Genomic DNA, 26,570 nt, shown 5'->3' with positions numbered 1-26,570 from the left:
AGGAGCCCCGTGGTAATGAGATACTCGACACTTTACATACAACCCCAGTACGCAGTGTTCAGGATGTTGTAGGAACTCACTGCCACAGTCACGATGAAATTCATTAAACATGACAAGCCCTTTCATATCTGTGTCTTTGCACATGCATCCCGAAAAGCCATTTCTTCTTCCTTCTTCTCTGAATCTATTTATCTGTCTATCTATCTATCTATCTACCCATTAATCATCTATCATCTATCACCTGTTGCTACTCTGTACAGATGAGGACATTATAAAACAGAGAAGGTAAGTGACTTACCCAAACTGAGAGTGACAGAGTTAGGAATAGAGTCAAGTTCTTCTGACACTTAAATCAGCCCCTTTTTGCTCTTCTAGCCTGCCATAGGAATGCACAAGTAACGGGTCTTCCAGGTTTATCTGTGCAGATGGTGCTCTGAATGATATCCCTGGGAAACTTGTCATAACTCAGTAGATACTCAGTGTAGTTAAGAGAGAATGTGTGTGTGTGTGTGTGTGTGTGTGTGTGTGTATACACACACACACACACTATGAGATATCAGGGAGTGTATATATATATGTGTGTATATATATATATTCCCCCCCCGCCCCCCAGAATTTTCATGTATGTACTGGAAAACTTGAATGAGAATTACCTGCTATAAAGGGGAACTGCCATATTTGGGAGCTTTTGCATCTGAATAAGCAAATTGACATCTGTTCTCTCCTTCTTTCCTTCTGTTACAATGAAGTTGTTTTTTCTTCTAGCTGAGACCAATCTCCTGTGTTTTAAATTGCATCCCCTTCCACCTTCATAGGAAGGATACTTTACCTTTAATTCCTCTTTCTCTTGGATTCTTGTTGTTTTCAATTCAGCAGGCTTAAATCTTTCTAAAACAGTCAAACAACCTTACCACAATCCCCAATCCTTTGTCAGGTCCTTAACTTTCTTCTTGTTCATGTTCAAACTTAAAATCTTCTATTTATTGTCACCTTTTCTTCTTTTCTTCCTCACACCTCATATCTTTCTAATCTGGCTTCTACCCTCAGTACTAAAAATTACTCCTCTTGCTGTGGTTACTAATAACCTCCAGTTTACTAACTCTAGTGGGTATTTTCCCATCCTCCTTCACACGACCTCTTGGTAGCACCCAACACTGCTGGTCAGTCACTCCTTTTGAAATATTGTTTACTCCCATCTTTCTGGTTTCTACTTGGGCTCCTTAATTAGCTTATCCTTATTTATTCCATCTTTGGAGATTCTCAATGTTCAGTCCTGGGTATTAAACACTCACAATGTACTCTCAGTGCTTTACTTCTCAAAAGTCAACTATTGCCACATTTATATCCTCAGTAAAGACCTTTCTTCTGAGTTCTAAGTTTGTATATCCAACTTCTACTTGATGCCTCAAACTGAAAATACCCCAAACTGAATTTGAAGATTTACTCCCAAATCTATTCCTCTCTTAATGTTCCTCTTCTCAAAAAAAGGCACCAATATCCATCTTGTTTAAATCAGAAAGCTTGGATTCATCCTTGACATGTTAAGCTAGGTCTGACCACCAAGATTTATCTGGGTTCAGAGACTGGTAAGAATGACCACTTTTAGAATTGCCTTTTCATCTCTTGGTTGACTTTCATAGTGTATGAAGAGTGCAAAGATGTACACACAAGAGCAAGGATACAAGTTACCATGCACAGTTTTCCATTGGCTTCTTGATATCTCAGAGGCACTCCAAGCTCAGTGGTCAATGTATAGCTCACAAGGAGAGAGGGATCTTCAGTCCGTCAGAGCAGTATGAGCTCTGGGTTTTGTCTTTAATGCCTTGCTGCGAAGTATATGCTAATTTGGGGGGAATATTTCAGTTAAGGATCTACTCTATTTCTTCCGGACGCGCAGGCTCAGCGGCCATGGCTCACGGGCCCAGCCGCTCTGCGGCATGTGGGATCTTCCCGGACCGGGGCACGAACCTGTGTCCCCTGCATCGGCAGGCGGACTCTCAACCACTGCGTCACCAGGGAAACCCTACCCTATTTCTTATAAGAATATTCTGGAGGTGCCGTGGTTCCATACTTCCACTTTCTATTTTTACTGCCCTGCCACACATCTTCTCTTCCCACATGCAATTAATAATTATGTCAAGACAATTTTATATCCTAAACTACCTTCTGTCTCCAAACACTCTAATCCAAGTCTGTCATCTCTTGATTGGTCTACTGTTGTTACTTCCTAACTTATCTCCCTGCCTAGCTTTCTATCTGTTCTTCCTCTTGCAGTCTTTACTGAGCCTTTAAAATATGGGTTAGATTGTCATCTTTATTCTCCGAAGATTTCAATGTCTTTCCATTACTCCTTGTGAAAGTTAAAGTTTAAAATGTAGGCTTTCCTTCTACAGGGTAATTTTTATAATCCAAAATTTATAATTATAGTATTGGAATACTACAGTTGGGAAATAGTCCATATAAATTATTTAATTATGAATTATAAATGTTACATAATTATAATTTACTTGCTCTAGGTTAGTGATAGCAAAGGAGGGAAAAACAATTCTATTGCTTGGGCAAGCCAGTTGCTTTCTTTCAGTGATATGTGCTTTGGTTTTTATAGCATTGCATTTTGTTATTGCTACAGGCAGTATTGAAGACCACACTAATAATTGGTACGAAAAGGAAACCTATTATTCTTGGACAAAAGGTACATAAAATCAAAGGCTAGATTTGTACACTGATGTTTAGGTTTTTTAGCTATGTATTTGAAGTTCTGCACCATTGGCATAGATGGGAAAGTGGTGACCAGACTGGGTTATAGATAGACCTCCATATCAGTGGTTTATTGATGGACAAATACAATAAAAAGTGTACCCTAAACTGTCTTTTCTATGTGTCCCATATTTCTTCTTTTTTGATCCAGAGCTCCTCAGATGACTCTTGCTTTCACACTGCTTCTTCCAGCATGGTCTATAGCATTCTGAATGATTGGGGCACGTCTTGGGCCATGTTTCATACTCCTAATGTCTAAACTCCAGCCACAGTTTCAATGTTTAAACTCACCAAAGTCTTTTGTCTTTGAACCTCTTCTCTTATACTGCTGCCCTTGTGTAGAATGTTATTAATTTCCACTTCCCACATTTTTTTCTTGCCCATCTGCTCCATTAAGCTAATTCCTCCTTGTTCTTGAGGACTCATTCATCGTCAATGTTAAGTCCCGATGGAAGCCATTTTTGACTCCTGTCTTACTTTGTTCAGGCTGCTATAACAGAAATTCCATAAAATGGTTGGCTTAGAAACAACAAACACTTACTTCTGACAGTTCTAGATGCTAGGAAGTCCAAGATCACGGGGTCCATAGATTCAGTGTCTGGTGAGGGCCTGCTTCCTCACTGATGGTTATCTTCTCCCCGTAACCTCACATGGTTGAAGGGGCAAGGGATCTCTCTGGAGCCTCTTATTAGGGCACGAATCCCATTCATGGCAGAGCCCTCATGACCTATTCACCTCCCAAAGGCCTTGCCTCCTACTATCATTACCTTGCAGGTTAAGATTTCAACATAGAAATTTTGGGAGACACAAACATTCAGCCACAACAACTCCCTTGAGACTAGGTAAGTTCCATGCTCCACAGCAGCCAGGAGTCCTTCAAAGCACTTCTCATATTTGTAACTAATTCATTATAGACTTATTTAATTAAGTCCTCTCTTTCCTGTTACACGGTCAACTTCACGAGGGCTCTGACCTCAACTGTCTTGTTCACACTTGTATTTCTTGGCATAGTACCAAGGCCAGAGTGTTGGTAGAAGGAAAGACCAGTGTAAGAATGGAAGGAAAGAAGGCAGCAGGCAGCAGGCTTTCGATATAATTTTTGTCTTGCATCTTCCTTTGATAGATATTTTTCAGAACATATGTGGTCTTTGGTTTAACAAACCTCTACTTTGGAGAAATATGTCTGTTAAGATGAGCACAGAGCTGTGCTGTCCAATATGGTAGTCATCAACTCACGTGGCTTTTGAGCACTTGAAAGCGGCTAGTGCAAGTTGAGATGTGTTGTAATTGTAACATACACAGTGGATTTTGAAGACTTGGCATGAAGAAAAAAATCTAAAATATCTCATTAATACTTCTTATGTTGATTACATATTTTAGATATATTAGGTTAAATAAAAATATTGTTAAAATAATTTCAGCCATTTTTCCCTTTCTCAAATATGACTGCTAGAAAATTAAAATTACCCATATGACTTGAATTATATCGTCTTTGGATAGCACTGACTTACAGAACACAGCATTCCTTCCCTTGCTACTAGACCCTGAGGGAGAGGGAAGCCATCCTGGTAATGAGGTAACTGCCTTGAACAGTGTGTGTTCACAGTGTGTGTTCACACACTAAGACATCCAAGGAGTCCTATTTAATCCTTACTAGACAATTAGGGGCTGATTTCCCCAGGTTATATTTGCTGTCCCACTATCATAAATAGACAAGAATTTCTAGACAAGACACCATTTTTGAAATAGCATCATTGTTACCTTCCCATAGTGTTTATAGTTTAGTTTATTTATTTTGTCTTGTGAATTTCTACTCTGATAACCACTATCTCTATATCGTCATCTAGATTCTAGAATGTGGTTTGGAATGTTTTCACTTAAGAAATGAAAGTTAATAAAGTTTCAGACTGTGAAATAGACTGAGAGTTTTCCCAGTGTGAGAGGATGTTGAAGTCAACCGTAAATTATCTCACAACCAATATTAAGTTCCAGAACTCTGAATTCCAAGAAGATGCCAGTCCATTAAGCAAGCAGATGAAATATGCTTTGCTTAAAGGTTTATCTGCAGCACAGTCAATTGTAATTCTTAATAATGAGACAAGAAAGGGAAGCTTGGGCACCTGGAACTGAAACTACACATCACCCACTTAATTATTAGTGGATATTAATTATTATTGCTTAAAGTTGGAACTGATTTAGTGTTCTTACAGATTTCTGGCACAGCCTTTAATTTAAATATTGTTATTAATTTCTGACTATTTTTTCCCCAAGCACTGTGCTATAAAAGATCATTGTTATACATCACTGTGGTGTATGAATCTATTCAAATCTTGGTACTTTGTGGTATCCAATAACTAAAACATAATAAAATCATAAGCCAAAAGCCTTATAATTATCACCGTTATTGTTTTAAAACCATAGAACAAAATATCTAAAAATGATCTTGACAATCCAACTCCTTTAATCTTACCTGAGAAAACTGAAGAATGAAGTGAATTGCCTAAGTGGCAGAGCAAGGATTAGAACTTAAACCTCTGACACCTAGTCCAGTGTTCTTTCTACTAACTTCTGTTAAGAGTATATAGGTGCCAACGTGTAGTGACTAGAAACTAATATTGTTAAACTGGGTAAATAAGGCCTTAGGTATGTGAAATTTAAGAAAAATCCATGATTATTTATTTGTGTGTGTGTGTGTGTGTGTGTGTGTGTGTGTGATGAATGTGTTATGTGTGTAAAATGTTCCATTCTAGGTAGTACACACTTCGTAAATTTCATTGTTTTGTTGAATATTCCCAAAAGAGCTAAAGTTTTTTAGTGTTCCTTATGTCCTTACTGCAGATATCAGAGTACAAAGGGACATTTTTGACATTTTGCCTAGGTTATCTCCAGAATGTATGTTATAATTTGTATTTATTAGCATGTAATATGGATAGTCATATACACATGTATTTATTACATAGTTGTATGAGAAATGTAGGTATGAGTTACTGAAGCTAGATAAGAAGTGTTTCTGATTCTGCAGAGTGGGGGGAAAGATTAAAAATGCAAGAAAGAACAAATAAATATTATTTTCTTAAGTTAGAATGTACACTTATGCCAGTCAGAGAATGTTCTTAGAGAGCTATTTTGCTAAAATGTAAAAAATGAATGCTTTCTCTATTGCTTTTAGAAATCTTGAATTTAAGCTTACCAAAATTATATTTATCCATAATCAGGGATTTATCTATTCAGTTTCTAACTGCAAAGTAGTTGTGTCCATATCTTTGAATTTTTAGAAAAACAATTTTAATATTTAGGAAAAAGGGTTCTGATAGAATTTTGATGAATATATAATACAAGAAAAGTCATCTTGCACTGGGGCTCTACTCCCTCACTTGTAAAATAAAGAAGGGGAATAAGAATTGTTTTCCCAGCTGGGGGTTTGCAGTCCTCTAGGAAAAATGATATCTGTTTATTTGTATTATTTTCCTTAAAGCAATCAAATGTATGATTTAAAAAATTATTTTTCCTTTAGGATTTAAAGTTTGGGAACATATAATTAATGAGCTCCCCACTGTACTCCCATCTCCTTGCTTAGTTCCTGGCTCTGTTAGGCTCTCAATTACTGAATGAATATGTTTGACACACAGAAGGGATAAGATAGGTGTGCTTGTGCCTTTAGTCCTTAAAGGTGTTTCTTGGTTTTCTCTTATTTGACTTCACAGTTCTAACTACAGTGATTGTCCTGAAGATTACACAGTTTTAATGTTATCCCCATAATGTACCATTTGTTAAAGATAGCAGGTGTAGGAAACATTGATGTTGAAATGATAAGACTCTGAGTATTATAATCTGAGCTGTTACAAAAGGACTCTGCTTTCCATTTAAAAATAGATGGTTCTGCTGGAGAGAGTATAACAACAACAGCAAAAATTAAAATGCATAGTTGAGCTGAAAACCAAAGAGGGGAACTCCTCAGCTGCCAGAAATGAAGAGGGTATTTATATGCATGGAGATGAACAGGAACTGATTTCATGTGCTTCAGGGGGGGATTATAGAAACAGACATGGCCATCAGTAGTTGGGCACTGGGTTTAGCCCTCATGCAGGCCACAGGAGATGAGGCCTCAGGCCTGTATTAGGCAGACAGGGACCTGTAACACAGACACTGCTCTTCCTGAGAAATGGTGAGTTAGAAAAACTTTCCACCTGCCAAGGAAAACTGAAAGGAGCTTGATGCCCACCTAAGGAGCAGGTGGAAAGTGTTGCCTGTAAGGAATTAGAAACTTTGACCTGGACCACTTCCTGGGTGTGGTCTGAAATCAAATCATAAAAATATTAACAATATCTCCCTGTTAAGCAGGAATTCCAGTCTGAGAAGTTAATATAAAAACTTAGTAGTTAGAAATCCACAAAGTATTATGGGAGGCCATTGTCAACCCTTCTTGAAGGTTTCACAGTCCAAGGAAGCCCAAAACAACTCCCTTTGAAGAAAATCTTATTGTCAAATAATAGAAACCACACAAGGATAGAACACAACAAATTGAAGAATTCTTATCCCTAAATTCTAGATACTAGATCAATCTGAACTAAATTTTAAATTAAGAATATTTTAAACATTTAATAATTAAAAGAAGCAGAACTATAAGCAGGAACAGAACAGTATGGGAAAAAAGTAGAGTAAAAATATAAAAATAGGGCTTCCCTGGTGGCTCAGTGGTTGAGAGTCCGCCTGCCGATGCAGGGGACACGGGTTCGTGCCCCGGTCCGGGAAGATCCCACATGCCACGGAGCGGCTAGGCCTGTGAGCCATGGCCGCTGAGCCTGCACGTCCGGAGCCTGTGCTCCACAAAGGGAGAGGCCATAGCAGTGAGACACCCGCGTACCGCAAAAAAAAAAAAAAAAAAAAAAATATATATATATATATATATATATGTAATTATATAGTAATTGCAATGGTAGGAAAAAAGTCTATACATGTGTTCAAAAGCAAGCTATACACAAAAGAAGAGAAAATGTTTGAGTTGGAAATGAAATCAAAGAAATCACTCAGTATCAGAGAGGTGGAAAACATTGAATGAGAATTTAAGATATATAGGGTATATAAGGAGAAGTTCCAACATGCATGATATAGTAGTTCTGGAAAATAAAAAGACAATGTTAGATCATCTAAAATTAAAAAGACTGAAACAAAATTTTCAGAACTGAAAAATTCATGTGACCTTATCCCATCAAGTTCTTAAAAAAATTCCCACTTGGAATTGTAGTAAAACCATATTACAATGAAGATAAAATATGTTAAAAGTGACCAGAGAAAAAATATTTAACTACAAATGATAGATAGGTAGACCTACTGCAGACATATCAGCAATAATGGTTGCTAGAAGACAATAGGATATTATTTTCTGAATGCTGAGGGAAAATAAACATCATTTGATTCAGTATATGCATTCAACTATAATTCAAGAGAGAGAGAGAAACAAATGGTATAAACTAAGAAATGTAACCATTTATAGACTCTCATTGGTTCACAAAGAGCAGGTTGAATCTAGAGGGAAGAAGGGGTGAGCAAAAAATATGGAATACATAATCATTGAAAAAGATCCTGTGGCAAGCCTTTCATGGGCTTAAAAAGAAGCTAGAGCTCTATTCAGTGATAGGAGTGGGAGGATTTCAGAGTTTGAAGGAGGTGCTTGCAGTATTTGGTAGGAGCTTAATGATAACAATTATACTTGGATTTTGCTGAAGTTAAATATGTAAGTGTAACCACTAAATTAATAGAAATAGAGTGTGATTTCCAAATCAAGATAAGGGGGAAAATCAGAGAGCAAACAAAACTAAATCAATCCAACTGAAAGAACATAAGGATAAGTAAAGAAGCAAAGAAAGGCATTGTAAATAGAAAACACAAACTAAGATGATAGAAATAAAAACAGCTAAATCAGAAATGACAATGAATGAAAAGTGATTATAGTCATCTATTAAAGATCAGATGAAAATTGAAAATTCAAACATATAATGCTTATATAATGTTGACAGAGATAATCAGATTGCTGAATGATATGTACGGCATGATACTTTTTATGTAAAAATGTACAATACACAAAATAGCAGTGCATATTTTTAGGAGATACATAAAGAGGGAGTAAAGGAACAAACATATGAACAAGAAAACTACACATAAACCAAATTCAGAAATGTAGTTGGGTCTGGTCAGGAAAAGTAATGGAATGGAATTAAGAAGATGACTAGAATGTTTTAATTACATAAAAAGATTGGAGGCAATTATGGAAAATGTTAGTGTTTGTTAAATGTGGATGCTGAGTTCATGGATACTCAAGAGGCGGTAGAGAATGGTAGCTTGCACTGTGGGTTCTGGAGCCAGCCTTCCTGAACTCAAATCCTAAAGTCCTTTTACTTAATGAATGGTGGGACCTTGGGCAATTACTTCACTTCTTTGTATCTAAATCTCATCATTGTAAAATGAGGAAAAAGAAACAAACAAAAAACAAACGAACAAAAACCTTGTAGGGCTGTTGTAAAGGTTGAATGAGTAAATGCTTTGCGTGGGAATTTCACAGTCCCTGGTTCATGGTTACACACTTGTTGAGGGCTATTGCTATCTCTCTATTTTTCACATGTTTGAAATATTTATTTCATGTTAAAAAGAGAATTCAAAGAAATGAGTTAATGAGCATGTACAATTATAATAAATCTGCAAATTGTAATCAAGATAATCTACACCGAAACTTAAAGTCACTGATCAGAATTCTTATATGACGCATCAAAAAGTTTCTAGAGCCTCAATGCAAAGTTAAAAGAGAAAATCTCATGAACATTCTATCTAATTTGGTTTCCCATTTATGACAATAAAGATGATCCACATGCAGAATGGGTTTTATGTGGATACTTGCAAAGAGCTTCACATTTATTCTCCTAACTTGTCATTTAGAAACAAAACACAGAAATTCTAAAATTAAGCCAGTTTTTTATAGAACAAACTGCAGGATTTTGAAGCATCACATAAAAAATGAATTTTTTTTCTGTAAAAGAAAATGAATTTTTGGTTCTGTAACACATAGGTAAAATTTAATGTATGCTTTAATGTTTATTTGTTTTTCCAAACGAACATATGACAATTTAAAATTTTATTTGTTGACAAATCATGCCTTTTGTTACTAGAATGTGTCATATACCTATGGGAAACCATTGACAATTTTAAAAATAAGTGATGGGTATTAAAGTCAAGCTGACCTCCTCTGCAAAGTTTGGGGGAATCATTAGCTATGGATAGATCAATCCCTGCGGTACTGAACCCTGAAGTATGCTTCTTGGCGTTGGCCAGGAGAGAGTCAGGCAGGCTTTTTTTTTTTTTTTTTTTGGACATGGGTGTTTGGAATTAGAGTGGCCACGCTTGTCTGAAACCACAGGTTCGTATCTTTGTCCAGGGAATTTTTCATCTATGCGTTTGTAATGGCCCCTCATAATCAGTCACAGTGACAATTCCTTGTACCTGTTTCAGTTGCTTTCAAGTTGTCCCCAAGAGCCTCCAAATTGAATTTGAGGTATAGCGTGCAATCCATATTTACATCACAAGTATACCAACCACATTTGATAACTATTTCTACTTCTTTTTTGTGTATGGTTATATCAGGTAATAATTTAATTGCATTATTATGCCTTGTGTAATTATATTTTAAATGGAATTTTAGCAATCTTTATTAATATACGGTGGTGAGAGATGTAATCTCTCTAAAATCTATTAAAAATACTTTCTCCATTTTCAGTTTTACTTCATTGCAAACAACTTGTATCTATTTCTACTTGTGAGTCCCTTACGTTTCTGGGATCCTAAACTTCTAGCCACTGAATTGTTCAAAGCCGTCATTTTATATATGAAACCTGAAGCCTAGAGAGAGGAAACCAGCATGTTGAACAAATATGTGTTGGCTTCCTACGTTGTGTTGGTGGCACTATGCTAAATAAATACTGGGCATATTACGATGGCTAAAACTAACATGGCCTCACCCTCATGGGTGCTACAGTCTAGAGGAGGAAATAAATATTAAGGAAGTAAAGAAAAATAGATATCTAATTACAAATTGGGATATGTGTTAGGAAGGGGGAAAACATAGTGTGTTGATAGAGAATCTGAATCTGAATATGAAGGCAGACTTAGATGGGGAGCCTAGACAAGACCTCTGTGGAGTGACATTTAAGCTAAAACTTGTATTTATCTTAGGACGAAATCAATCCAGGCAGAGGGAAATGCATGTGCAAAGATCCTTCGATCTGAAGAGAAAGGCGTGTGTGCCTAGCTAGAGCTTGGTGAGCCAGGGAGAGAGTAAATTGAGATGGTGATGGAATGGTAAACAAGGAGCCACATGGTGCAAAGCTCTCCAGGCCATGCTAAGGGTTTGACATTTTACTGTAAATGAAATGGAAGCTATTAAAGGGTTTAAGCAGGAGAGTGACATGATCCAATTTATGCTGTAAAATATTACCTCCACCGTAGTGTGGTTTGGAAGGGAAATAGGGTAAGAGTGTTAAGTGAGTGTTGGAGGAATCTAGCTGGGAGCTGTGATGGCCTCCACCAAGGTGGTGACGGTGGGGATGGAGAGTAGCCAGCTGCTGGGAACAGACCCCTGGCGCATACTTCCCATTGCACCATCCTGCCTGGCCTGAGCTTGCAGCAGAGTCGAAGCTGATTGATGTGCTGTTGGAGCTCTAAACTGCTTGTTTGCAGAAAGTATTATTACCTCTTCAACTCACTCTGGTTGACTCTGCAGATTTTTCTTGGTGGATGCTATAAAAAAGATGACAGAAGATCACATTTTACAACAATGGCATTTTACCTGCAGATAATTTAGATTTGTGGTGTATGAGGGAATTCCCCAGGCTTGCCAATTTGGATGAAAAGATTTCCTCTGAGACACAGGACAGTTTTAGGACAAGTCCAACATCCTGCAGTTTCTCTGATGTCAGGGAACTGTCATGCCTGTGCTGTCCTGTTCATTTATTTCTGGTGCCAAAAGATGTGTCTATGAAAAAGAGGCCTTAAGACTAACTGAGAAGATTTTTTTCTATGCCAAGTGAGGATGCTGTTATTATAGAAGACTATTTGGATGAATGGAGGTGTCTATAGTTTCCTCCCACTTTTGTACCGGGAGGCCAAAAGCTTTTAACTCCAGCTTAGTGTTTGCTGTTTATTCTAGGTCCCTTGCTTCATAGGTTTCTACCATTTTTGTGGGCTGATCACCATAAAGGAAGAAGAGAGAAGTATCAGCATGTTAGATTTCTTCAAGAAGCAACTGATGGTTAGCAATGAGAAGGTGTAAAGAGCAAAGAGTTCTGGCTTCAACACCTGGTTCTGGCATTTATTACCTCTGTGATTTAGAGCAGGTGACTTAACCTCTGTAAGCCTCAGTTTCCTAATCTATAAAAAAACGCCCAATGTCTGCCTTCAGTTATTTCTGTGACAATTTAAAGGGATAATCCACGTAAAGCACTTGGTATGTGGTATATACTTGACAAATGTTATCTGTGAATAAAACTCAGGAGAGGGCTTCCCTGGTGGCGCAGTGGTTGAGAGTCCGCCTGCCGATGCAGGGGACACGGGTTCGTGCCCCGGTCCGGGAAGATCCCACATGCCGTGGAGCGGCTGGGCCCGTGAGCCATGGCCGCTGAGCCTGCGCGTCCGGAGCCTGTGCTCCGCAACGGGAGAGGCCACAACAGTGAGAGGCCCACGTACCACAAAAAAACAAAAACTAAAACAAAAAAAAACTCAGGAGAATTTGCCCATGGCTACTGCTCCTAACCATGGGTCTTCCAAACCACATAAATTCTATCAGAAAGTTAATCTACCCCACAAGCAAGGTCACTTGCTGGTTATAGAACATGCTACAATGTGTATTCTTTAAAAAACAATTTAAAAAAATTTTTATACTATTTTTAAAGGTTACTTTCTATTTACAGTTATTACAAAATATTAGCTCTATTCCCCGCGTTGTACAATACGTCCTTAAGTCTATCTTATACCCAGTAGTTTGTGCCTCCCATTCCACACCCCTATATTACCCCCCATCCCACTGGTGTAATGTGTATTCTTAATTCCTTAGAACAGCCTTCAGAAGCAGGTCCTAGTCATTCAAACAGTTTCACGAGAAGCAAAGTATACCTGTGTATAAAGAAATGAAATAGCTTTCTGGATACCACACAGCTCATTTGGGATAAAGCCAGGATACCTGTGAGAGGATGAAAAATGGTTTTCATTTAAAGGGGTGCAGCACAGAAGGATCATGATGTATTAAAGAGCCCTGACTCCAGGGATTGGAAGACATGCTTTCATGGGTTTCCCCTCTCTCTGGTGTTCTGCTTCTTCATCTGTAGAATTAGATCATCCTGAAGGGCTTTTCTGGTTCTAAAATCTTCAGATTCTAGGATTTTCAAGTGTGAAATACCTTGTGGTTTTCATCCTCCATAGCTCATTCATGAATTGCCTGGAAGACGAGGTCCATTTCTTGGATGACAGTCTGAGAAAAACCAAGGGGCTGTGACTCAGTGAGGTTGACCAGAATCAAACTCCCCTTCATGAACGGAAATCCTTAGAAAGGCAAAGAAGTCATTTGGCTTCCTAGGAATGCTCACATTAAGCTTTTTCCACCCTCATTTTCCATGATATTCTACACTGACACAGGGCTTTCTTAGAAGCCTAATGATAGACTTGGATTTAGGGAAGGAGAGGTCACACATTTTTTCCAGAGCTGAAGAGACTCTACACATCCTGTCATCTACCAGGTCCCACCAAGCATCAGTCCTCAGGCTGATGTCTTCTCTCCATCCTCATTGCCACTGCCTACCTAAGGCCTTATTATATGTCACAGCTTCCTATGTGGCTTCCACAACCACAGCACCACCCACCCTAAGTCATCCTTCTCTATTGTTCCCCAGTATGGCTTTCTAAAATACTGCCCTCATAATTTATCCCCAGGCTTAAAATCCTTCAGTTTCCCTATCGTCTGATGCAGTGGTCCCTAATGCTTCTCTTCTCTGAAGTGAGCGGGGCAAGACAAACTTTTGTCATGTGGGTATTTTAATTTTTGTGTGGGTTTAGTATTGGTCCTTTTTAAACATTTGAACTTTCATTTACAATATATGCATAATATATGGTATTTATAAATTACCTGCATGTAGTTTATAAATAATAAATACACATACATGTGTTACCAAAATTCAGGTCTGCCTCCTTGCTGCTTGAAAGCCAATACGTGAGAGGCAAGGTTGGTGGAAAGGAAAGTTTGCTTTCTTTTTTTTTTAAATCTTATTTGTAAGTTTGGATTTTCTTTTTTTTTTTAAATTTTATTGGAGTAGAGTTGATTTACAATGTGATGTTAGTTTCAGGTGTACAGCAAAGTGACTCAGTTATACATATACATATATTCGTTCTTTTTCAGATTCTTTCCCCATACAGGTTATTACAGAATATTGAGTGATATTCTGTGTTATACATTAGGTCCTTGTTGGTTATCTATCTTATAGTAGTTTGTGTATGTTAATACCAAGCTCCTGGTTTATCCCTCCCTGCAACGTTTCCCTTTCGGTAACCATAAGTTTGTTTGGAAAGTTTGCTTTATTTCAGAGGCTGGCAACTGGGGGAGAGGGCAGGCTCATGTCCAAAGGCCAACTGCCCCCTGACAATCAGTAGGCAAGAGCTTTTAAAGGGGAGATTCAGGGGTGTATGGGCAGAGGGAGGGAGCTACATGTAGAAAAGACACAGCTCTGACAATCGTCTTGAAGTTAGTCATGTGGTGGTCTGATCAGTGTCATCTTGATTGTTTTAAGTTCAGTTCCAGGGTTGGTTTGAGTTCAGTCCCAGGTGCCTTCAGTTCCAGGGTTGTTTTTTTCCCATTTCTTTGAGGCCAGTTCTCGGAATGGTGGCAGCTTATGTCATGGCTACAGTCTGGTCATCATGCAGTTAACTTGTTCCACCTGGTGGGAGTTTCAGTCTCTACAAAACAGCTCACAGGATATGGCTCAGAGTACTATCTGTAGCCCTTGAGGAGAAACTAAAAGTCCTTGACTTTATTTAATGACTAAGCTATTATTATTTGGTCTTGTTTGACTGCTTTTCCTTTGTTTCTGTATTTTCTCATTTCTCTGATTACATTTCTTCTTTGACTAAATTTTTCTACAGACAAGGCAGAGGACATGGGAGGGTGGGGTTCTGTCCTGGGAAGGCCTCAAGAGTGTCCTGCTCCATTTCATATGGAGGCTGTAGATTTAACAGATGGAGATGTATGCTCAAAAGAGTTTGGAGATTATTGGTTTAAAAGGTAAACTTTAGGGGCTTCCCTGGTGGCGCAGTGGTTGAGAGTCCACCTGCCGATGCAGGGGACACGGGTTTGTGCCCCAGTCCGGGAAGATCCCACATGCTGCGGAGTGGCTGGGCCCGTGAGCCATGGCCGCTGAGCCTGCACGTCCGGAGCCTGTGCTCCGCAACGGGAGAGGCCACAACAGTGAGAGGCCCGTGTACCGCAAAAAAAAAAAAAAAAAAAAAAAAGGTAAACTTTATTAGCTTTGCTTAAAGAACCTCAAGTGTCCTGGGACCATATTTCCCTTCTGCTGTCACCTCCAGCCACTGCGTGCACCCTCTTATTTCCCCACACCCTGGCCATGCCAGTGTGCTTGCCCAGTCTCTGAACATGCTGTTTGTGTGCCCCATGGGGCTGCCCCTCCTGCTTATGCTGCTCAAAGCACAACTGCCCTGCCTGTTCAAGGCCAAGTCTAAAATGTTGCTTCATCTTTGAAGCCTTTCTTAACTGCTTCTTGTCCCAGAAGTCATCATCCCAGGTAAAGTTAGCACCCGTGCTCTGTGATTCCATGGCATTTTGTTTGTTCCTCTAGGAAAGCACTTTCCATGTTCACTGGGTATGGTTAGTTGTGTGTGCATCTCAGTGAGGAGGCCATGGGTGCCTTCAAGGCAGGAATTGCATCTTACTCAGCTTTGTACCCAGCACCTAGTACACGTTGGAAGTCAGTAAATGGTAGTTGAGTTATTTTAAATTTTCATGAGCATCTTTTTTTTTGGTTTGTTTTTTGGGTTTTTTTTTGCGGTACATGGGCCTCTCACTGTTGTGGCCTCACCCATTGCGGAGCACAGGCTCCGGACGCGCAGACTCAGCGGCCATGGCTCACGGGCCCAGCCGCTCCGCGGCATGTGGGATCTTCCCGGACCGGGACACGAACCCATGTCCCCTGCATTGGCAGGCGGACTCGCAACCACGGTGCCACCAGGGAAGCCCCATGAGCATCTTATAGAGAGGAAGCTGGGAGGGAGGGGGTTAATGGTATGAGGAATAAAATTGGCTCAGCACAGAAACCCCATCCTGATGGGCATTTCCCTGCCCTGCTTCTCCCGCCTCCCCCAGCTCAGACTGGTTTAGTGAAGAGGATATTCTGGAAAAAGCGTGTCCTTCTTTCCTTTTAGCTTTGAGGCAGCATGAAGGTTAAGGATTGCCCGTCTCAAGGTCACTTGATTCCCGCTGAACAGGGCTTTGGAGACTGTTCAGTTTATGGAGAATGCCGCTGTGCTTGTCAACTGTGTTCAATGTGGAGGGGCTGAGTCGAGACTGAAAATGGAAAGAAAGGCACTGAAGGCTGGAGGCATGATATTCAAAGGCTATAAACATCTTTCTTACAAATGAGGAGCTCCTCTAAAAGTCACGGGTCACAGTGGAAAATCCCAGATATAACTTATCTCCTTTCTATCCACATACACATACCTCTCACCTACCCGGTGCCTGGCACTGTGCTACGTACTGGGACAGGGTCATGAATCATTCAAGGTCCTTGCCCTTGAGGAGCTGTACCTAGTTCAGCAGAGACAGATCATATGCAAACAGCTGTAACAGTGTAGGGAGTCCTCTCCTAGCCTGTGCCTGAGGGAGCTGTGCAGAGGGAGTGATTAATTTAGCCTCAGGGTGTTAGGGAAGGCCCCGTGGAAGACAGCTGAACCTGGAAGACTGAGGAGGAATTCTGGGCAGAGAGAAGGCAGGGCATGGGATATGCGTTTCAGGCAGAGGGAACTACATCGGCAAGGGTCTAGAGCAAGAGATGGCCAGCTTTTTCTGGAAAGGGCCTGTTAGTAAATATTTCAGGCTTTTCAGGCTGTAGGGTCTCCATTGCAACTACTCATCTCTGTTGTTGTAGCACAAAAGTAGCCAGGGGCAAATGTGTGAATGAAGGCGCACAGGCTGTGTTCCAATAAAACTTTATTTACAGAATTGGCAGCGACAGGACTGTAGTTTGCCAACTCCTGGTCGAGAGGAGGATCTTCAGAGAGCCTCTCGTCTGCTGGTTCCCAGTCTTTTCAAGCATTAGGATTACTTTGCATCTGCTAGTCCCTGTTTCCGATGCTCTTAGCTATTACTCCACGGCTCTTCATCAGGTCTTGGTGAAGTCCACTTCTAACCACGCTGTTCACAACACATCCATCCCCTGGACCCTCCATCCTTTTTCATCGCTTTCATTTTCATCATGGCACCTATACGAAAACTCTTATGTATGAACTGTTTGTTTACTTCTTGTCTTTCCTGCTGGAATGTAAGCTTCATGGCTTGTTCTCTGTTGTATTCAGTGCTGTGCTGGATCCTGGAGCCTGGGATGCTCATTTCTTCTGCTCCAGCTCTGCATCCACTGAGGTCAAATGATAGTTTAAAATCAGCCATGATGGGAAGATTTACCCTGTGGAAATCAGTCCCATGGAAATCAGGTTTGGGGCATTTTTTAAAAAAGAGCTGTTTTATGAGCATATCACTGGTTCTCCCCTCTACCTAGAATACCCACCAGAAAGTCTGGTGATCGGTAAATACTTGATTTTTTAATAAAACGTGCTACCAGTATCTGCTGATTGAGAAAATAGATCTCCGCTTATAGATACAGAATCCTTTTGCCATTATTAGTGCTTCACAGGGATTTCCATGTCCCTTAGATGGGTAACTGCTGAGGGCACCATCACCTTCACTTGACCTATGGGAAGACTGAGGACTCACGACAGGACGTGGTAATCATTTTTTTTTTTTTTTTTTGCCGGTACGCGCGGGCCTCTCACTGTTGTGGCCTCTCCTGTTGCGGAGCACGGGCTCTGGACGCGCAGGCTCAGCGGCCATGGCTCACGGGACCAGCCGCTCCGCGGCATGTGGGATCTTCCCAGACCGGGGCACGAACCCGTGTCCCCTGCATCGGCAGGTGGGCTCTCAACCACTGCGCCACCAGGGAAGCCCAGGACGTGGTAATCTTTACCCCATAGAGCAGATTCTGCTAGGCCATGATGTCACATCTCCGCCTTATTCGCTACAGTCCCCCGAGTGAATGTGGGGTCTCAGGTCTGTGTCTCTTTTACTAAACAACAAGTATTTTTAATGAATTCCCCCAGTTTAGTGTGATTGTCATTTCTGCAGAGTGTTCAAAAGTCCAGATAAGTTCTATCCTCTTTCACCTGTGTTACTGTATCCTTTTCCCATTTGTCTGGGGCTTTGATTTATGGTATGTAAATGTGCCCTAGTCTATACCCTTTAGCTGTGATTATCATAAATATATCTGTTGATGAACAGTCTCCTACCCTGACAATCTAATTTTAAATCTGCAGTGGTATGAAGCCCAGAAGCACTTGACAAGAATCACAGTTTAACAGCCTCTTCGATCTCCGTTCCTTTAAGTGGGCAACATTAAACCTTGATACCAAGGGTCTGGTTTGTAAGCTCACAGAAACTGATTAAAAAGCCCCATCAAATTACTACACAATGCATGCTTAACTTTTACAAAGTACTCTCCATTTCCAGGATGCCTGCTAAACAGTCTTTTCAATTCCCTGTCCTAAGCACACACTAAGAAACAGAAACGTGAACTTGTATTTAACGGCCATCTGGCTTATCTCAAAGCTTTCCAGGACCTCAGGGCTAGAAAGAACCTTGCATTGCCATGCAGAATGCCTTTGCTTTCAGAGATATCTGTGTCCTTCATAGCTGTCCTGACCTGTAGTTTTTTCTGCTTCTCTCTGTTTGCTTCTGTCCAGTGATGGAGAACTCACTCTTTCCTTAGGCAGCCTGTTTTCTTTTTGAATACAGTTTACAGAAAGTTCATTTTTACCTGCCTCCCTGTAGCGTTCAGCCATCGGCCCTAGTTCTATCCCTGTGGAGCTACTAGAACAAATTGGCCTCTTCTTGCTTCTGTCTCCTCTTCTGTCTTCTTACTTCTAATCTCAAGAAAGTGGGGACAGCTCTCACGTCCCCTGCATCCTCCTTTCTCCAGGCTGCATATCGACTGTCCGTTCAGCCATTCTTCCTATGACAGTCCTTTGTACCACCCTCTTTATTTTGCTCCTCTTCCTCTGGACATGTTCCAGTTTTGCCGGTGTCTTTCTTAAAGTGACTGAACAGTGCTGGCGAACAGCTGGGACCATAGAATGTTACGCTAGACTGCCTCTTCACTTACTAGTCCCGTAAGCTATAGGGTAAGTGATGTAGCTTCTCTGAATCTCGATAATCTCACCTGACAAATGAGAAAAAGTACCTTGCACATTAAGTTGTTGTGAATACCAGATACGACTGTAGTGAAATCATTGGGGGAGTGCCTGGTACAAAGTAGATGGGTTCATAATACAGCCATTGTTATTATAATAAATACTATTAATTCTCTGGATATAGCTCATAATAAAGTTTGGATCATATATATATATATATATATTTTTTTTTTTTTTTTTTTTTTTTTTTTTTTTTTTTTGTGGTACACGGGCGTCTCACTGCTGTGGCCTTTCCCATTGTGGAGCACAGGCTCCGGACGCGCAGGCTCAGCGGCCATGGCTCACGGGCCCAGCTGCTCCGTGGCATGTGGGATCTTCCCGGACCGGGCCACGAACCCGTGTCCCCTGCATTGGCAGGGGGACTCTCAACCACTGCGCCACCAGGAAAGCCCTATATTTTTCATTTTAGATTGGAGTTTACATGGGGGCACTTTCTGTAAGTTTAGGTGCAAATGTTGAATAGGCTGGCCCTAGATAAACACAGTGCAATTGTAGTATCTCATATATATATGCATGTGTATAAAATATGTCGATATTAAATACATATTTCTTGCACGGTTTCCTAGGACTCCTTTCCTTTGTCACTCCACTTCAGTAACTGATGCACAGCTAGGTGCTCCTGCCTCTCCTTGTCATGTCTTCTCTAGCTTCTTGCCCCCCGGTCCTGCAGCTTGCACAAGATATACACAGATTATGTCTTGGCCGCTCTTTGGGAAGGAAAGGACAGTGTTCATTCAGTATATCAGAGACGAGTCTTTTCCTAACTCATCCGTGTGTTGGCTGGATGACCTTGGACAAGACATTTTCCCTCTGAGGCTCAGTTTTTCTTTTTTATCTTTGAACTTGATGAAGGAAGGTATTTTGATGCAGGAAGGTATTGGATTCTGAGTTCCTTTCCAATTCTAAAATTCACTCTGTTTTCTACAATCTAGTATTCATTTTGAGATGTGTGATTAGGCTTCCTTGGCTCTGTCTGTGTTCTGGTTTCCAGCGTGTACCTAGGTAAGCACTACACTTTAAGGCAGTACACTTTAAGGCAGCAGGAATGTCTAGGTAATTCCTTCAGGTCTCAGCTTTTCTGAGTGGCTTTGAAGTCAAACCTTCTGCGGAAATTGCCACGTCATCCTGAAGGGAAGCGGTGCTGAACGTGAGTTCCTATGCTTTACCTTCTCTCTCACCAACCTCTTTGAAGGTAAAATTTCTTACTTGCTTTTGTGGCTCTAATTATTATTTTTAATCAACTTTTTATTTGAAAATGGTTTTACATTTACAGAAAAGTGAAGCCTACACCCAGTTTCCCATATGAACATCTTACATTCGTTTGGTATGTTTGTGACAATTAGTGAATCAGTATTGATACCTTATGAATAATTAAAGTCCGTACTTTATTCAGATGTCCTCAGCTTTTTACCTCATGTCCTTTTTCAGTTCCAGGGGCCCATCTAAGGTGCATTACATTTAGTTGTCTTATGTCCTTAGGCTCCTCTTGGCTATGACATTTTCTCAGGATTTTTTTGAATTTTTGACAGTTTCGAGGGGTACTAGTCAGTTGTTTTGTAGAATGTTCTATAGTTGAGATTTGTTTGATGTTTTTCTGATGATTAGACTGGGGTTATGGGTTTTGGGGAGGAAGATCACAGAGGTAAAGTGTCATTCTCATTACAGCATATCAAAGATATCAAGGCTATCAGCATGATTTATGACTGTGGACCTTAACCTTGACCCCCGGCTCAGGTAGCATTTTTCTTATCAGGTTTCTGCACTGTGAAGTTACTCTCCACCCCTGTACCCCCTTTTCATATTCTCTTAGGAAGGATGTCACTATGTACAACCACTGCTAGATCTTATTCACCTAACTGTCCAAGGTGGGTATTTCTGATGGCTGTTGTCTTTTCTTCCACCAGAATTCTCCTGTTTTGTTGACATCTCCTAGGGCTTTATCATCTAAATCCAGCCAGCGTTAAGGAAGAGAAAATGTGGAGGATAATGTTTGCTTTTAAAAGCCTTGGCCTGAAAATGGCACACATCACTTCCACTTAACATTCCATATGACACTCATTCATCTGCCAAACCTAACTGCAAGGGAGGCTAGGACATATGGTCTAGCTGGGTGCCCAGGAAAAAGAGGAAATGGATTTTAGAGAAAATCTAGCAGTATTTGCTCTACTACTTTAGAGTACAGAAGGGAACAAACTAAACCAATGTCTTACCATCATCAAATAATATAGCCATTGCCTCATAAAAAAATGAAAAAATAATGGAAAAACATAATCTTCGAATCAAGGAGAGTCATATAAATTGAAAATAAAATTAGCTTAATAAAAAACTTACTCTGTTGGCCATATTTTTCTTACTTCACTGTTTACCTGTGAACATTTGTTGAGAATAGGCACTTACCTGTGTGTCAGCATTTGCAAAACTCTGCTGTAAATTATGCCTGTACCAGATTCTGCATCATTCCCAAAGTCTGCCATGCTGTTTTCTCCTTCATCCATTGTTTTTCTGGAATGGCCTTCCTCTGGTTTCTTTGCCTATGAAAATGCTATTCACTCCTCAAGTGACAGGTGAGGTGCCTTCATCTAACTTCGAGACAGAATTAGTCCCTTTGCTCCTTGTGACATCACGTCACTTTGCTTCCATTCATCATTTAACAGCTATCTCCCACTATGTATACATATGTTTCATGCATTAGACTGGGTGCTCCCTGAGGACAGCACAGGTTTTATTAATCTGTTAGATGCCTAAGCATGGTCTGAAAAATAAAAAGCGTGTTTTGTTGAATGCACTCAGGATGCTAGATATCCCAGAAAGTGGTCTCATTTTTTTTAAACCCCTTTCTTTAAAATACAACAAAACATTTTTTTTCCCCCCAATTATAAAAGTGATCCTCCCTTATGATAGACAAGCCTTCCTGGTGGAGGTGATCTTGAGCTGAGCCTGGAAAGGCTGATAGGATTTGATAATAATAAAGGTATAGGCCTGTCAGGCAGGCTATACTGCTTTCCATGACACATCCTAGGTTCAGGGCGTTTGTTTAATAGATGGTCAGGGCTCCTTTGAAACAGCTATAGTGTAAAACATTCACTTTCATAGATCATCACATAATTAAAACTCAGACTCTGAGCTTGTTCTGCACTGCGCTTGGGTGGTGGGGCTTGGTGAACAGCCGTATGCTCATTATCTTGAACAGGAGTTACCAACCTGAATTCCCAGGGTCCCAACAGGGGGATAGCTTCACCGTAGCAAAAGGAGTGTTTAATTACAGCTACAGAAAGTGGAGCGTGAAAAAAAAACCAAACAATCATTTTCAGGCTTTAATGATTCAGCTGCCATGCATCTCATTACCTATCAAAACATGACTTCTTAAAGTGACCTTATCAAGTTTATTAGAGATAAAGTATGAATTATATGACAGTTGTTCCTTTCCTTCCTTCTATCCTTTGCTATCCTCTACTCTTAATCTTTTGGTTACTTTAGTGACTTTACAAGCTCAATATTTTACTAAAACATGAATCAGCAAAGTCTATTTGTAAAATACTTCCTTTGGTTTACTTACACTGTTTCCTCAATTTTCAGGGTTGAAAAATTAGACCTTAATTAGGATTTATATTTTTATGGTTTTTTTATTTCATATTATCACACTTATTTATTCATCTGAAATTCTAAATTATTATAGTTAGCGTAGAAATTATTTTTTCCCATTACACAGATAGGAAAACAGCCTCAGATACTAAGTGACTTGCTCAGGACCCCACAGCAACTGTGGTTCAAAGCTGGGTCTCCTGATTGCACATCTAGAGCTGAACGTACCACATTAGCATCTGCCTGTCAACCACTTAGCCTTGTGGCAGAGGCTCACACATTCTTTTATTTCTCCTAATTATAAAAGTGACCCACACTTATGATAGCCAAGTCTTCCTGAGAAGGTGATCTGGAACTAAGCCTGGGAAGGTTGGTAGGGCTAAATAGATGGTAGGGGTACAGGATATTTTTTTGCAGTGTGGTTAACTAGCTACATGCTTCTCTGACATGTCCCTTGGGGGTCAGGGGCATGGAGACAACACATTGAGAATGAATCCATGCCTTGATTTCTGGCACTACTTAGAGGAGAAGATTCTCAAATCAAAGAGACTTTAAGTCAAAGGTGCTCAAATTATAAATACACTGAATTTATGTAACCACAGTAATAATACATAGTTATCAATCAGAATGCCTAATTTCCAGTTTAGTTCTTTTTTTAATACCCTACTTCCTCATTACCAGTTTTCTTGGCAACTTTTCTTCTTCTTAGGACTGCTTTGAAGAAGACATGTTTATATAGGCATTGCCTCAAACTCCCAAGTATGTGTGATCTAGTCATATGTGCAAAAGACATATGTCATAGGGAGCAGATCCATTCCCAAAGAGTTTATTGCATTGAATCCTTATCTAGAACTCTTATCTAAATGCAAACATCAATAAGTGTGTTTAGTTTAACACACAGTACTTAGCATATTGCCTGCCCAATAAAAGAGGTTCTGAGTAAATATTGATTTAATAAATTGGTGAAGGAATGACACTGTCAGTTGAAATTCATTGATTGTCCTTTTGAGGATAACACATAGCTACTTCACCAGTCATATGATTTCTATCCTTGCCTCAATTTTTATCACCAGAAGCAGCATTTTTCTTTTTCTACTAATTTTTATGAAATAGGGCTATAAATGTGCTAGAGTAGTCTAATTTTTGCCCAAAACTGAAGTAGAGACAAAGATGGTGGTGATGTATCGGTCAGAATGGCCATCATCAAAAAATCTACAAACAATAAATGCTGGAGAGGGTGTGGAGAAAAGGGAACCCTCTTGCACTGTTGGTGGGAATGTAAATTGATACAGCCACTGTGGAGAACAGTATGGAGGTTCCTTAAAAAACTAAAAATAGAACTACCATACGACCCAGCAATCCCACTACTGGGCATATACCCTGAGAAAACCATAATTCAAAAAGAGTCATGTACCAAAATGTTCATTGCAGCTCTATTTACAATAGCCAGGACATGGAAGCAATCTAAGTGTCCATCAACAGATGAATGGATAAAGAAGATGTGGCACATATATACAATGGAATATTACTCAGCCATAAAAAGAAACAAAATTGAGTTATTTGGAGTGAGGTGGATGGACCTAGAGTCTGTCATACAGAGTGAAGTAAGTCAGAAAGAGAAAAACGAATACCGTATGCTAACATATATATATATGGAATCTAAAAAAAAAAAAAAAAAGGTTCTGAAGAATCTAGGGGCAGGACAGAAATAAAGACGCAGACATAGAGAATGGACTTGAGGACACCGGGAGGGGGAAGGGTAAGCTGGGACGAAGTGAGAGAGTAGCATGGACATATATACACTACCAAATGGAAAGTAGATAGTGGGAAGCAGCCGCATGGCACAGGGAGATCAGCTCGATGCTTTGTGACCACCTAGAGGGATGGGATAGGGAGGGTGGGAGGGAGACGCAAGAGGGAGGAGATATGGGGATATATGTATATGTATGGCTGATTCACTTTGTTATAAAGCAGAAAGTAACACACCATTGTAAAGCAATTATACTCCAATAAAGATGTTAAAAAAAAAAAAGAATGGTGGTAATTCTGTAGAAAATAGATTGTTGCTGGCAGCTAGTACCACAGTGAGAAAGCTTTAAATATTTATGTTAGCTGCTATACAAAAATTCAAATGTGGTATACAAAGATCAGTTTGATGGTATTAGTGTGTAGGGTGTTTTTAAAAGCTGAAGACCACTTCTGGTTTGAAATACAGAAATATGCATGGCTTGATCTTTTTGCGTGTGCTGGAAAAATGACTTTCGTAGTATTGGGGCTCACTCGGATGAAGTATTTACTGAAGGTGAAATCTGTTTCTACATACTTCCCAGTGACATCTCATGGCCCTGGGGGTTTGGCTTTTTCCTGTGGTTCTCAACCAAGCCTGAGTTTGATCAGAATTTCAAAACCCAGGAAACATAGATAGAGAGTTGTCATTCAGCAGAAATAGAAGTCTTCCCGGAATTGACTGTGACTGCTGAAAGCTTAGCAATTACATTGGCTGTTTGGTCTGAACAGTGATTCTGGAATGGGACCACAAACTTAGCGGCATCTTGCAGGCAGACACTAGATGCAGGAGGGAGAGACATAATTCATTTTTTAGCACACCTCTGTATTTTCTAATCATAATTAGCTGTTACTCATTTACATTTGGTTTACTGTTGCAGAGATTTATTGATCTGCCTCTAGAAAGAAAAAAAAGTACAGATATGTTACTAAAATGCCTTCTTTTCAAATAGTTATTTCAATATTTAAACCATTGACATTTATGCATTTACTTCAGGAACGTTTTTGACAATTTGCAAGTGTGTATTAAAAAAAATTTCAATAATCATTTCATTTTGTTCTGCAGAACCCCAGCTGAAAGGAATTGTGACAAGGTTATTCAGCCAGCAGGGATATTTCCTGCAGATGCACCCAGATGGTACCATTGATGGGACCAAGGACGAAAACAGTGACTACAGTAAGGCATATTAGCTTCTTGCAATCTAATTACAATCAAATGTATGGCCCAGTGTATCTTAGACTTAAAGCATGGCCAGGCTACCTTTGGAACTATTGAACTACTAGTAAGCTGGTGTCTTTTCCTTTATCCTTCTTGCTATGATTCCCTATAGCCAGGAGACCGTAAGGGACAGAGATTATGTACTCAATAAGAAGGTAGGAGGCTTGAAGGAGTTCTGACTGGTCAGTGGACAAGAATTTCCTCTCATCCCACTGTTTGTAGTCAGGATGATGTTAAGTATTCACAGAAGCAAGGCAGACCTTCCAGCACAAAATGGTGTTTTAATCCTGGAACCAAACAGTAAACATGTTATAGTAATTGTTAGAACATCATTTCTGGAAGACCAAAGTTACTTCTCAAGGTAAACATTGAATATATACATATTTATATTACATGTTGTTTTATTTTGATTGAAGACAAAATTATTGATTTAAAAAGGAAAATATGTTAAAATATTATGATAACAGATAATGAAGACTGGTAGAACTGCAATTTTGTTTATAGTTTTTGAGATAAAATGCAAACATTAAAAGATTATTGATAATATCCCTGGAAATAATGTTTAAGTAATTTAACTATATAGGTGACAAGTTTGATAACTAAACAAATCATCAAGGTCTGAGAGAGTATATTTGCATTTCAGAAGAATTTTGATTGCAAGCCTCAGAGC

At 39.7% G+C, this 26,570-nt stretch overlaps 1 protein-coding gene across 6 annotated transcripts in view; it reads left to right on the top strand.

Moving 5' to 3' along the window:
* Positions 1-26,570, top strand: part of FGF12 (fibroblast growth factor 12) — a 567,554-nt gene that overhangs the window by 344,970 nt on the left and 196,014 nt on the right. For all 6 annotated transcript variants that reach the window (XM_073804029.1, XM_019923348.3, XM_073804027.1 and 3 more), the window contains one exon: positions 25,748-25,858. In XM_073804029.1, the coding sequence (XP_073660130.1) occupies positions 25,748-25,858 (111 nt within the window). The remainder of the gene's footprint in view (positions 1-25,747; positions 25,859-26,570) is intronic.

Source organism: Tursiops truncatus, chromosome 4, assembly GCF_011762595.2.
Source record: "Tursiops truncatus isolate mTurTru1 chromosome 4, mTurTru1.mat.Y, whole genome shotgun sequence".
In the NCBI taxonomy this organism is placed as follows: domain Eukaryota; kingdom Metazoa; phylum Chordata; class Mammalia; order Artiodactyla; family Delphinidae; genus Tursiops; species Tursiops truncatus.
The sequence above is the reverse complement of the archived record's forward strand: the minus strand, read 5'-3'. Positions and strand labels throughout refer to the sequence as shown.